Below are 13,231 nucleotides of genomic sequence, written 5' to 3'. Positions count from 1 at the left end.
CAAATCTAAAAAGGGAAACATAAAAAAAAAATATTAATTTAAATCATTAAGTATATACTTCAATAAATAAAAATATTTCATAATACATTAACACTGACGACTTTACCATTAATAATAATATGTTTATATAGTTTTAACAATAAAAATTTTCAGAATACGGAGTTTCTATCAATCTAAGTCAATATATCTCAAGAACAGTAGAAGCTATTCAAAACTTGTTAAGGAATAATTTATAGACAATTTTGTTTTATTTAAAACATATTATATAAATAATTTCGTTTTACTTAATGGTTTGCGAAATATTTAAAAAAAATATAAAAAATTCTCATAAATATTAAAATTTGAATTAATTCAAACTTTAGGTACAATTCGGCACGGGTTAATCTTGTTTGATTGCCTCAAATTTTTTCCTAATTCATTTTTATATGCATACACACATATAGGGGGTGAGCCCAAAAAAATGTTGAAATTTTTTTTTCATCATCTATAACTAAGGAACACCCTAGTCTATATAGTATGCGTTTTAACACATTTAATCAGTGTGTTTTTTGTTTAAAAATACAATTATATGCCATTTTACATCGCGATCAATGAAATATGCATACTTGGTAAAAAAATGCGATTATATGCAATTTGGGGCCGGAGTGGCGCAGTGGTCACACAGTTGACTTACGACTCACACAGTCATCGGTTCGATTCATAGCAAAGTGCAAAAAAATGTGTGTGATTCTACGCAGTCACCATTTTCCCGTGCTGTCGTCCGATTGCGTCATCCGGTTTCCAACTAGGTCCCACTCCACTGGGAGTGAAGACCGCACATGTCTCCTCTTGGAGAAGGGGGGTAGTATCATGCATATAGTGATATATACATAGATAAATAGATCACATGATCTCCCTACTACCCACTTGTGATAAGCATTGTCAAAGACCTTGAGGTCGTTACAATGAACAAATATAGAAAAAAAAAAAAAAAAAAATATGCAATTACATATGCATAATATATGCAAATGCATATAATCCGCAGTCTAATTATATGCAAATGTACAACCATCTCACCTATATGGCTATATAGGTGAGATATGTCATAAATCATAATTAATTTTTATTAAATTTTATTTTTAAACTCTTTTCTTTTAGCTAATAAAGTGTTAACATTTATTCCTGGAATGTTTAGTAATATTGTTAACTATTATCGGAATCAAAAATATATAATTGATTTTTAATTTTTCTGGGATATCCTATTATTTTGTTTTTGTAATACATTCAAAACTATTATTTTAATAACGTGTTAGTGCGTTATTTCATAGAAATTACTTTTCAAAAATAATTTTGTTACAATTCCGTTACTTTAAGTAAAATGTAATGAAATTACTGCTGCGTTACTGAAAAAGTGATTGCGTTACGTTATTACCCAACACTGCCATTAAGTCTCATAATAGGTTGATTTACTCAAATTTTAAAACTAACAAAGCGTAAACTGTTCAGCATGCAATTTTCATATTATGTGCCTTTAAGACGAAGACAACAAATGCAGGAGTTGCGTCTACTTAACAAGTGTTTAAACAATTAAGTATTTAACAAATTTATGTCTATTTCACAGTATATAAGTATATTCTGTAATTTATATAACACCATAATTATTACATAAATACCTTTTTTCATCAGTTAGATATAAGATATCAGTTTGAATAAAATTATTTTCTAGTATTGTTTTTGCTTCATTACTTAATTCTGTTGAATGATATTCAACTATCCATTTTAAAGTTGATGACAATGGTTTAGTTGAAGCAGGAATTTCTCTATAACTTTTTTTTCTTCCAAAATCAGGTAATGATTTAAGCAAACATTCAGTATTGTCCCTAAAACTTTTACATATTTTGTCTCCTACACAATAATAAAAATTATAAATAAAAGCATTTAGTTAAATGATACAATACTTAAGTCTGCAGTTCTCAAACTTTTATGTTCACAGAGCTCTCCAGTTGCTAAAAAACAAAATATAAAAAGTCCCAAAAACAGATTACCAATAAATTTTTAACCAAAAAAAAAATGATTTATCAATAATCATGATGAATATTATAGTATGCAATTAATAATATTAAATTTGATTTAAATTGGATGTGTCCATTTAGCCCCTAGATCACTGGTGGAATCCTAGATCTCTACAGAGCACAATTTGAGAACCACTAAACTAATTTAACACAAATTATTACTATTACTTTCTATTACAGGTAAAGTTGGCCTCATCATATTCCAATCGTTGATAAATAATTGAGTGTTGCGTATATTGTTTCCATACAAATTTTCATGCAGATAATAGTTATATTTAGATACGATACAATTTCTAAATTCTATGTATTGCACATAACCATTCCAGCTAAACAATTTTTTGTCAACTATATCTGATCTAAAATAACATACAAAGTCTTAGGAATTTAAATGTTGAAGACTCCGCATCTTATAATCTGCTGATACAATCAATGCTTATAAGACATAACATTATTTGTTTTTCAATTAAAAGCACAATTTATTTTGCAAGTTGGGATTTATATTTTGTTGGGCCTAATAAATAACATAGAATTTTTAAATACAATTTTTAAAACATGTGGGTCCTGATTAAAGTACTGTGGTTTTAAAAATAAAAATAATAACATACTGGTTAATTTTTTCAGCAAAGTCTGATGATAAGTTTTCTGAGTTACCATCAAGACAAAATAAAAATTTGGCAGCAAATAGTATGTAAGCCATTACTTTAACTTCTATGTCTGGTAATATTCGGTTACATTTAGTGCTTGGAGGAGATATTGACACAAGTTTGCAAACAAAATGTGTAAAATCATCTAATTAAAAAAATGTGTATAGTAATAAAAACAATAAATAAAAAGTTATTTATAGAAAAGTAATAATCACTTGGAAGTTGTAGTTCATCAGAAAAACGCATCACTATTTTTTTAAAATCAATATTGGGTAGTTGTTCAGCTTTTAAATGTTTCAATAACATGTGGAATTCTATATTTAATGTATTTCTGGAACTAGGCACCATTTGATTAAATTTAATACCGTGCTTTGAATTTACTGGTAAAAATAAGTTAACACGATTTATATGCAAATGTCCTTCATGAAACCATCTAATAAAAATAAAATCAAAGTAAAAATATTTATTTGCAGTCTGCGATACACTTTATGGTTTTTACTTTCCATAACATAAATTGGTTTACCTGAGTATATCAGATAGGTAAATATCATCTCCGTTGATCATAAGAGCTAATTGTAATATAGATAGTAGTTTTTTAATAGATAAAACATTCTTTTTTTCTTTATATTTTAAACTATTCCAATATTTGCTGCCAGATTCCAAAAGTTTTAATGATTCTTCTGTAGTAAGATCTTTAGTCTTTGATGGCATCGTAGTAAGAGATTTTTTTATATTTTTTTTAAATTTAATCCTGAAATAAGAAATTTGTTAAACAGGTGAACACAAATATTATAAATAATAAATATTATATCTTACTTGATTTTACTTGACTTATTACTTCTTTGCAATAAACTTATATCATCTGTTAATCCTACTGAGTCATTATTTGAATCTCTTGTAGAGTGGTCTAATTTTTTTATTTTTCGGCTAAACTGTAATTTAATTTTTTCAAATAAATAGATTATAATATTTAATAATTATTTAATAATTTACCATATTTCGTTTATTAAGGCTTGTCATACTAGAATTAATACTAGAGGTCAATGATTTTCTTTTATTGGAACATCTCTTTTTTTTATTTCCATGCGCAATACCAATTTTTGCATGTAGAATTTTGTTTTTAACATTTTCAACACCATATAAAATTTCACAGTCCCTGAAAATGAATTCTGTAAATTTATTATTTAATTACTAATATAATATTCAGATAATTACCACTAATAATTTTTTTGGTGTTATGCGTAATAGTAATTTGCAGATTTTTTCTTGTAACCAATTGGCAGTTGTATATTAATAAACTTATACAGTTGAACGTGATTAACTCAAACTTCTTTAACTTGAAATTGTTGATACTTCAAACTTTTCCCCCACTTCCTATTATTTCCTATAATTGTGTTATTCTTGGATAACTAGAATTTCCCCTTCAACTTTGAGATAACTACGTTCAACTGTAATTATATTTGTCTATTTTATAACTATTATAATGGTTATTATCTGAATATTAATTTAAATGATTTTATCTTACATATCAATTATTGCTGTGTTTAATTTTGGAAGTTTCCTAAATTTCTTTGATGTAAACGCAACTTCAATGCATTGTAAATATTGAACCCATAATTGTAACACTATAATTTTTAAGCTAGGTTTAGCTCCAAGTTCAATCATCTCATTGGTAAGTCCTAAAAGTATAAAATTATAACATTCCCAAGATAAAAGTTTCTTAGGTTTTTCTAGTTGAGATCCAGTCGTTATTTCATGATCTATATGTGTTGGATCTTCATAGTTCTGATTAACATCTTCATGAAAGTTTATGTGTTCTTCTCTAACACTCTGTAAGATTAAAATGCAAATAAAGAAATTTAAAATTACATATTACAATCAAAAAAAAAAACATAATTTGTTTTTGTAAGAAGATATTTTAATGAAAGTTATGTTAACAAGCAATATTTTTGATAAAACATCCTTTTTTAACCAGTGTCTTAAAATATGATATAATTCAACTTATAAGTATATCTTAGTACCTCATAACTAGGTATAATCAACCCAATTTTAAACAGAAAACAATGACTTTTATATTATACATTATTGTATTTATATTTTCTTTAGAAAAATAAATTATTATTTTATACACGCTTACTTGAGACTGTATTCCACATTCATTACATACAAATGCTCCATCAGTAACAGTAAAATCGTTACAACCACAAACAAAACATTCATTAGTTTGCATATTGCCTGGTTTTAATTACAAATAAATAATTATTTAAAAAAATATGTTTTCTATAATTTCAGACATTTCAGTATTTCATTATGAAACCATTTCAGGTTCAGACTAATAAGTAGTAACAACTAATAACAAAATATCGAAAAAACGTATACAATTGTCAATTAGTGTAGAATAATATAGATAATAAGTTATCACATTTAAAACGGCGGGTTTGTTGATAACTTGAATCACTATGCTTGAACACAGGTATACAAAGTATTATAAAAATACCGTATGTTTGTGTGCTTGAATCATAGACATATTAACTTTTACTTTAACTAGTTAATATGTCTATGGCTTGAATCACGTCGATTTAAGATAGTATTTAAGATACTACTATACTATATTATGTCTATATACCTACTATCTTAAATCGTGGCTTGATTCATAATAATATATCTGTATAGATTATTACCCGTGCATTAAACAAATTTTAGGTTTGACCATTATTCAATCCACGGACAATAATATACAATACCTATTTATATAATATAATCTTGATTTTAGTCCGGGATTCAAACCATTGTTTGTTTGTTATCATATTCGTATACAACAATATTATACTTTAGAAGTTTCAAGTACCCGCGAATAATATTTTTAAAATATTACACAAAGATAAAATCATTCTACTTCGGTTCTCCGTTTAAATATCTAATTTTGCTCAAATTTGAACATAAAATAAACTGCGTTTTTATATTGTTTAGATGTTTTGGTTACATACTAACTTACTTACATGAAACCTTGTTTTAAATTTCCAATCCATAGCTATATAAGTTGAACCTTTTATACATTTAGAACTACAAAATCATTTTTTAATTTTAGATTTGATAAAATTCATTACTTTAAATGTTTATATCAAAAATAATTGCCCATGTATTTTTAATATTTTTAAACTGCGGTTGTAAGTTGAAACAATATATCAGGAGCCTTGTATTAAATTTATTTAATATAAAATTATTTCTTGCTACACCTGAAAAATATATCTTGGGCGCCACTGTACCTATCAATTAATTCAATATTATATAAAATATAAGTGCTTATGGTTATGAATGGTAAAACAAATCCGGAATCAATGCATAGGCCATATCATAGACCTGAAATCTAATGGACAGTGCATTCCACTCCGTCCTGCCATCAATGCTAGGCGATCATCTATAACTGTTTAACCACAGAACAATATAACTTAGAGAGAAAGAACATAAAGTTAAAAGTATAGTGAAAGAGCCCGCATAAGGAGTTTTAGAAATTTTACTACTTTGTGTCTTTTTTCGCTCCTTCCCATCGTACCCCTGACTTCTCTCTCAAAGCGCTATCCATTAGACATTTATAGTTTATAGGTATATGGGCCATTATATCATGGACTTAGAACTTAGAAGATTTGATCTTAAGACCGTTGGCTACAACATAACTCGTAATCTCTTTTCCATAGGCGGAGCCAGAAGTATTGTTTAGCGTATGCATGCATCTGCAGAAACTAAATCAGCCCACCACAATTTATTGGGAGGGGGGTTGGGGGGTTATCCCTAAAATCCCTATTTTCGGATATTTTATAGGTCACCGTAATTAGTTGTTATTTATAAATTGTAAGCTTATTATTTAATTATTAGCTTATTTATTATTCAAGCTTTTAAAACAAAATTTTCAAATTTTTATTAGTTTTAAATAATATGCTGAATGTTTGCGCAGTTGAGTTCCTCCGGCGGTTGGCAATATTTTTGCTATAGAATATAATCAGTTAGTTCTAAAAAAAGAAAATTAAATTGAAAAAATTGAAAATGACATATAGAAATGATATTTATTATTTTGAATTATATTATATAGAAAAAATATGGTTAGGAACTGTCTTTGCTGGGAAAATGAATACATGGAAAATACATTGTTAAGGACAAAATATAATGATTAGTATTTATAAAGATCATTAGACTTCAGCCAAATTAACCGTTCATAGATTTTACTTTTATTAATTAATTTTAAACTTGAATTAAAGCAGCCTTCAGGGCGATTAGGGAGTGCAGCTGCATACCCTGCACGCCCCGTGGCTCCGCCTATGCAGTCTTTTCTATGCAGCTAAATGCTCATCATGGATTTATTTTAAATCTATTGACTGGGCATTCTGTATTTCTGTGATAGAATTAAGTTATTATTATTATTATTATTATTATTTACACTGCTGCTAGTCCAGTGGTGCGCAACCTGGGGGTCGCGACCCCTAAGGGGGTCGCGAAATTTTATTAGGGGGTCGCAAGTAATCACCAAACGAAAAAGTTTTATACTATGTATATTGTATATTATTTTATAGTTTTATACAAAGTACAATTATTTTGTACCGTTGATGGCTGTGTCAATCGTAATATTATGACATTATGTCATATCTTAATGTTGCGATATCAAGTTCTATTGAATCACGCAGTATATGGGTTATTTTTAAATTTGAATTTAATCAGTAATTTTATTTAATCTTACGGTTATTATGAAATAGTTCGATAGTCATGTACGAGCCGTTGAGTTGATCGTATTAATGCTTATAATTTTATATAGCTTGTAATAATTATTTGTATTTTGTATTATTTTAAACTAACATTTTTAATATTTTATAATTTTATAATATATAAACTACTAAATATTAAAATTGCTCTAAAATTAACGATTTAATGTATATGAATAAAATGTGTGTATACATTAAGACTATTAAGTAAATTTATATTACACACTTACATAATGTTAGTAGGAAGGGGGGTCGTATTAAAAATAATTTATTTTGGGGGGTCATGGATCAAAAAAGGTTGCGCACCACTGTGCTAGTCTATCAGTTATAAATATTAAACCACGGTCCATGATTCGAGGCACCATAAATGATTCTTATGGGTACGTAGGGCTTAAATTTTAAGTAATAGACTTATTAAGTTAAAATACATAATATTATATTTATAATTTATAATTAATACCTGTTATATTTTAATAATAATAGCCAATAGGTCTAAAGATAATTTTATTTAAGTTTATCTTAAATCGTGATTAATCTTAAATTTATTATCTACATCTGTGTGGCGGGATAAAACTGTATTCCATGTTTATTATTAAAAAAATTCTTATCTTTTATATACGATGGTTATTTTTCCATGATAATATTTCGCTACGAGTTATCTTACCAACATTTGTTCAATATCATAAAATGTTATTGAAATAATAGTTATTAATTTTAGATTGTGTTATGTATACTACTATTTTTTAATATTTATTATTTACGTTATACAATCATAATATACTTTTAAGTTTTAACTTATAGCTTTTAAGAATTGTTTTAAATTTGTCGTAGTACGTAGAATGTTCATCAGCTTTACGTACGGATTTCGTATTGGTGTCTTGAGAAATCCTTCATTTTATTACAGTAATTCATTTTTGTTAACTAAATATTGTGTTCAATTTGTTTTTCCTAAGTTACTATGTTTACATAATGAAGTTGAAATGGTTTTTTAGTCGAATTCTTATGTTATTGCATCGTGCTGGACACCTGCAAAAATATAGGAATCTATAGATTTTTAAACTAATTTATGTTAACAGCGTAATAAGTATTAACTAATTAAAATAATTCACAAGTAATATATTATTTTGTATTTGTGTCTTACATTAATATACTTATTCAATGATTATAGTGTTAATTGAACAGCCATAAAATATCGCTTAAAAGCCTGTGATTCTACAATGGAGCAGAACAACGATACATTAGGTGTCGAAGATGTTGTGTTTATGCTGCTTGAAACATTAAAGTCTAATGGCACATTTGATGAAATCCGTAGGCATTGTATTACTGATATCGATGCTAAGGTATAACACATGAATAATTAAAATAATTTATAATGTTTACTTTTAAAATGTTGAGTTATAACCTTTCTATACTACTACTATAACTAAGTAATATCACTAATTAATTGTGTAAAAACTATTTTTCTACTTGTCTTTAATTTAACATTATAAATTAGTAATATACCCAATTTATATAAAATGGACTTCTATAATTGTAATTAGAATCACAAAAAACCAGGGATGGAAAATGTTTTTAATTTTTTGGTTTTGGTTTTTGTTTATTGATTTATAAAATATCGTTTTTGTTTAACGTTTTTGACGAGGTTTTTGATTAACATTTTTAAAAACGTTATTTTTCTATATTGTTTTTGATTGACGTTTTTAAAAACGTTATTTTTCCATATTGTTTTTGATTAACGTTTTTGATAATATTGTTTTTATTTTTTTATAATAGTAATGTGCAATATAGAAATGCACTCAAAAGTTAAAAATTAAAATTAATTATTCTTAATATTTAAATTTTAAATCAAAATTATAATTTTTATAAAAATTAAAATGTTTTTAAAATTTTAAAAGTGCATTATTGGTAGATTAAAAAGTAAAAACTTAAGTGAAATTTTTTTCGTGGTATAAATATTATAATGTATAATACTATAATTTATTTTTGTTTTTGTTTTTGATTTCGTTATTAAATTTTTTTCGGTTTTGGATTTTTTGTTAACGTTTTTCAGTTATTTTTTGTTTTTATTTATAAATTGTTTTTGTTTTTTGTTTTTTTTCCGTTTAATAACGGTTTTTTTTTTTCAAAAACCTTTTCCATCCCTGCAAAAAACTACTTGAGCAGTTAGGCATATCATATTCTTATAAAATTAAATATTTTATTTGCTTTTGTATAATGATTATTAATGATTTTATAACCATAATAATGGTTTACTAAATGTACGGCTGCTCTAATTTAGTATACTTTTTATGTATATTAATATGGTTTATTAACCAATTTTTATTTTATAAAATGATTGTATAGCATTGATAATTACCTATTCTTTGTTTGTTCATAAAGCCAACTTACCAAAATTGGAAACAGCGCATAGAATCAAATGTCAAAAAATTCTTAAGTAAACAGAAATATACACCGGAATTAAATAAAAACACTGTTCGTGAACGTCTTAGAAAACATTTACTTGATGGGTATGTATTTATAATTTGAAATTGATATTTTTAATTTATCACGGGATTTATCAGTTGTCATTAAAATTAATTCTGCCTAAATTTAAGGTTCATACTAAATTTTTTTTTTTCATTTAAAATATTGTAAATTTTAATATTCAAAATCATTAAAATACTCTAATTAGTTTTCCAATTGTTAAATGTTAACTTTGCAATTTACATAAGTAATATTAACGTTACTAAGTTATTATTTTTTATTTATAATGTTAAAATATTATGTTATATTTACTTATTATTCATTAATTTATATTCCTTTTAAAGAATTAATAAATAAATATGTACTTTTAGACGTGAAACTCAGGATATTGAAGAAGGAGCTGATAGAATCCTTACTCAAGTACTTGCACCCCGTTCATTAAGTATTTTTGAACCTAAAATAGCAGTTGCTGTTGATGAATACTTGGGAATCAAAAATGAAGCACCTCCAATTGAACTAAATGGTATGTCTAAAACTTTATTTTTATATTTTTATATTAAGTATAATTTATGGCTGAGTATATGAGTATTTAGACATGTCAGCCAAAGGATATATTTTCCTTGCTTGAGGCACAGTCTTCCTGACATGACTATTGATTTAGCCATAACAAAATATAAACACATTAACACAGATAATGCTCTATGATCAAAGTATGCACATCACCTCCATAACGGGCCATTGGCTAATGTCGTAGTTCTCCACTTTTGATTGGTCGAATTATTTCCCTATGCAATTAAAAAATAATGTCAATCAATAAAAATTGAAGAACTACAACATACCTAGGTCAAGTTATGGTACCTATATATTGTTTATTGGACAACATTTTATTCAATGTTCATTTAAAAAAAATAGTATAATGTAATAAATTCATATACTATAATTGTAGTCGCAATTTAACGATAACACATTTTAATTTATAACATACTTTTCAACTTTTTTTTGTAACAACTTGCAAATTGCTGAATCTATTTAGAAACCTGGTTTCTTACTAACATTAAAGTTTTCCTGTAGCTAATGCTTTATTATGTTTAACACGTTGACGCATATGTCTTTTTGCAGTTTTCACCCAGTGCGTATGATAAAAGTAAAAACAAAATAAATTTAAAAAAAAAAAATAAAGAAACTGCTCATAACGACATATGTACACATATTTAAAAACATGCGTTTAATCTACGCTAAATAAGAATAAAATAACATTCAGCCATGGGTAGGAGATATCAAACCATTTATTTTAAATGTATATTAGATGCCAAATGGTGTCAAACGCATTGCTGAATGATCCTCATGACGCCAAATGGCGTCAGTACGCATTCAATGTGTTAAAGTATTGAGACGATGTCATACGTATCATTAGTTTTGTATCTAATCTCTGTCATACAAATGTAATACATTGCATATTTGCACTCAGTGGGACTAATTTAGTGTTATCAGCTTTAATATTATAGTGAATTGATCCATTATAAAATTTAAGAGTAATAACCAGGGCTCGTAAGTTCATGCATCTGCATGTTTTTCTTGCTACACAGGAAAACATGCTAACTGAGATACAAATCCGTTTCATAACAATGGTAATAATAATATGAAGTTTGATAGTGCATGTTTTTGCATGTTTTGGGTGTAAAGGCATATTTGGCATATATAGTCGATTTTTACAGTCGTTAATGCATATTATTTCATAAAAATATTTTTTAGACAAATATTTGAAAAGTTTCTTGTTTCTTATTTACTTTCCCGTTTACAAAATTATAGTGTTTTGATTTATTTTTATTCAGTGAGTATGTGACTACCTACTGTTCTAGTACATATTTATTTAGATTTTATGCGTTTTACGAAATATCGCGGAAACAATGTTATCGCTACCACTACCATCCTCTAATGTATAAAGTGGCAGCTTCTCATCAACCAGCATTTATAATTTTATACATTGGTACAGTATAGTATTCTTACACTCGATGAGTTTACACGTATGAGTCGTATGCGTTTGTCCCTTCAATTTCCTGTTTTAGTGTTTTCATGTGAGGTATAGGTAATCTACACATAATTCAAATTTTATTTGATCAATGCCGAAAGAAAAAACAAACAGTTGCGGGCCGTTTGCACAATTTTGTGGAGGAATTTGAATTTTTTTTAAATTATGAATTAATTCTTATTATTTTAAAATTTTTTCATGATTCTTTTACATAATACATATTTTGAGCGCATAATTTAAAAATGTTAGGGAATATAAATGCATATTTTCAAACTTTTCAGTGCATATTTTGACAATTTTTAGTGCATGAATGCATGCTTATTTATGCATTTTTAGTGCATGAGGTAACGAGCCCTGGTAATAACATTGTCCAGAACATTGCCTGTGCTTATACTTTGGGTTCATACAATATTTCCATTTTTAAATTATTATATTTAAATAATCATAACATGATAAAAAATTAAAATATCATAAAGCTTAGAAACTCAATTCACAGGCAATTTCCTTACTTTTAAGTTCCATAATATTAACCCAAAATTAGACCTACTGAGAGCAAAATTGCTTATAAATTGGTATAAGACAGAGCGTATATGCGGGTAAGACGTCCTCTTAAGAGTTGTTATCAATCATAATAAATGCAATATTATAATCTTTTTATTTTAATTCCTTAACATTGAGGTTTAAAAGGTCTAATTAAATTATTTTAGTTTCAATGTTTAGATAAAAAAAAACATAAATTGAATTTTATCTTAAAAAATTTGTTTATACATTTATATGGTACTTATCAGTTATTGCGACTACCATAATTGTTCAGTAAAAAATAAACAATTCGGTTATCAAAAGGTTGTGGGGATAATCTTAATGGTGCAAAAAGAAACAGAAGTCAGGCTTGTCAAAATCTACACAGTTATTTGGTTAAATTCATGTGGCGTCAAAAGCACGATAATCCATTTATATGCATTTTAAATTGCATAGCTGAACGATTCCCCCCCCCCCTCAAGTTAATTATTTATTTCTAATTTTGAATTGCATTCCTAGTTTTTATAATATTTTAGATTCTGAGTCGAACGATGAATGTATTGATTTTACAATGATGTGTGTTTTTTTATTTTTTTTTAAATTTTTTTTTTATTTTTTTTGTGTCTGTACACGATAAGTAGTCGAAATAATGCTACGATTTTCAACTTCAGTATCTTGTTCGATCAGAAAGTGAATATCGTTGGTGCATTGGGGAGGTCAAAATTTAAATTTCCCAGTAGTTTTCAAAAGCGCGGGAAAAACAAAAGAAAAATT

The 13,231-nt window shown here is 26.6% G+C and overlaps 2 protein-coding genes across 3 annotated transcripts in view; one reads left to right on the top strand and one right to left on the bottom strand.

Moving 5' to 3' along the window:
- Positions 1 to 1,314: 1,314 nt before the first annotated feature.
- LOC100575904 (TATA box-binding protein-associated factor RNA polymerase I subunit B) lies at positions 1,315 to 5,201 on the bottom strand. The gene is made up of 9 exons (XM_008182046.3): positions 4,833 to 5,201; positions 4,221 to 4,525; positions 3,689 to 3,851; positions 3,512 to 3,627; positions 3,219 to 3,446; positions 2,911 to 3,128; positions 2,657 to 2,840; positions 2,220 to 2,407; positions 1,315 to 1,884 (listed from the first exon to the last, which is right to left on the bottom strand). Exons 1-9 carry the CDS (start codon positions 4,923 to 4,925, stop codon positions 1,622 to 1,624), a joined length of 1,758 nt encoding a protein of 585 aa, XP_008180268.1. The 5' UTR covers positions 4,926 to 5,201; the 3' UTR covers positions 1,315 to 1,621.
- Positions 5,202 to 8,175: 2,974 nt separating this feature from the next.
- Positions 8,176 to 13,231, top strand: part of LOC100166231 (biorientation of chromosomes in cell division protein 1-like 1) — an 11,400-nt gene continuing 6,344 nt past the window's right edge. The window contains exons 1-5 of one of the 2 annotated variants that reach the window (XM_029488982.1): positions 8,176 to 8,349; positions 8,439 to 8,486; positions 8,615 to 8,786; positions 9,826 to 9,953; positions 10,281 to 10,432. In XM_029488982.1, coding sequence (XP_029344842.1) covers positions 8,664 to 8,786; positions 9,826 to 9,953; positions 10,281 to 10,432 — 403 coding nt within the window. In that variant the 5' untranslated portion in view covers positions 8,176 to 8,349; positions 8,439 to 8,486; positions 8,615 to 8,663. The remainder of the gene's footprint in view (positions 8,350 to 8,438; positions 8,487 to 8,614; positions 8,787 to 9,825; positions 9,954 to 10,280; positions 10,433 to 13,231) is intronic. The other variant, XM_001946416.5, reaches the window with a different exon arrangement.

This window comes from Acyrthosiphon pisum, chromosome A2 (assembly GCF_005508785.2).
Source record: "Acyrthosiphon pisum isolate AL4f chromosome A2, pea_aphid_22Mar2018_4r6ur, whole genome shotgun sequence".
NCBI lineage: Eukaryota > Metazoa > Arthropoda > Insecta > Hemiptera > Aphididae > Acyrthosiphon > Acyrthosiphon pisum.
Note: the sequence above shows the minus strand (reverse complement) of the source record. Positions and strands in the feature narration are given on the sequence as shown.

Excerpts from the sequence above, each read along its gene's own strand:
- LOC100575904 (XM_008182046.3), bottom strand. The coding sequence starts at position 4,925 with ATGCAAACTAATGAATGTTTTGTTTGTGGTTGTAACGATTTTACTGTT. Across the intron at positions 2,408-2,656 it reads TTTGCTGAAAAAATTAACCA|ATCAGATATAGTTGACAAAA; the intron begins GTATGTTATTAT and ends ATGTTATTTTAG. Across the intron at positions 1,885-2,219 it reads AACTTTACCTGTAATAGAAA|GAGACAAAATATGTAAAAGT; the intron begins GTAATAGTAATA and ends ATTATTGTGTAG.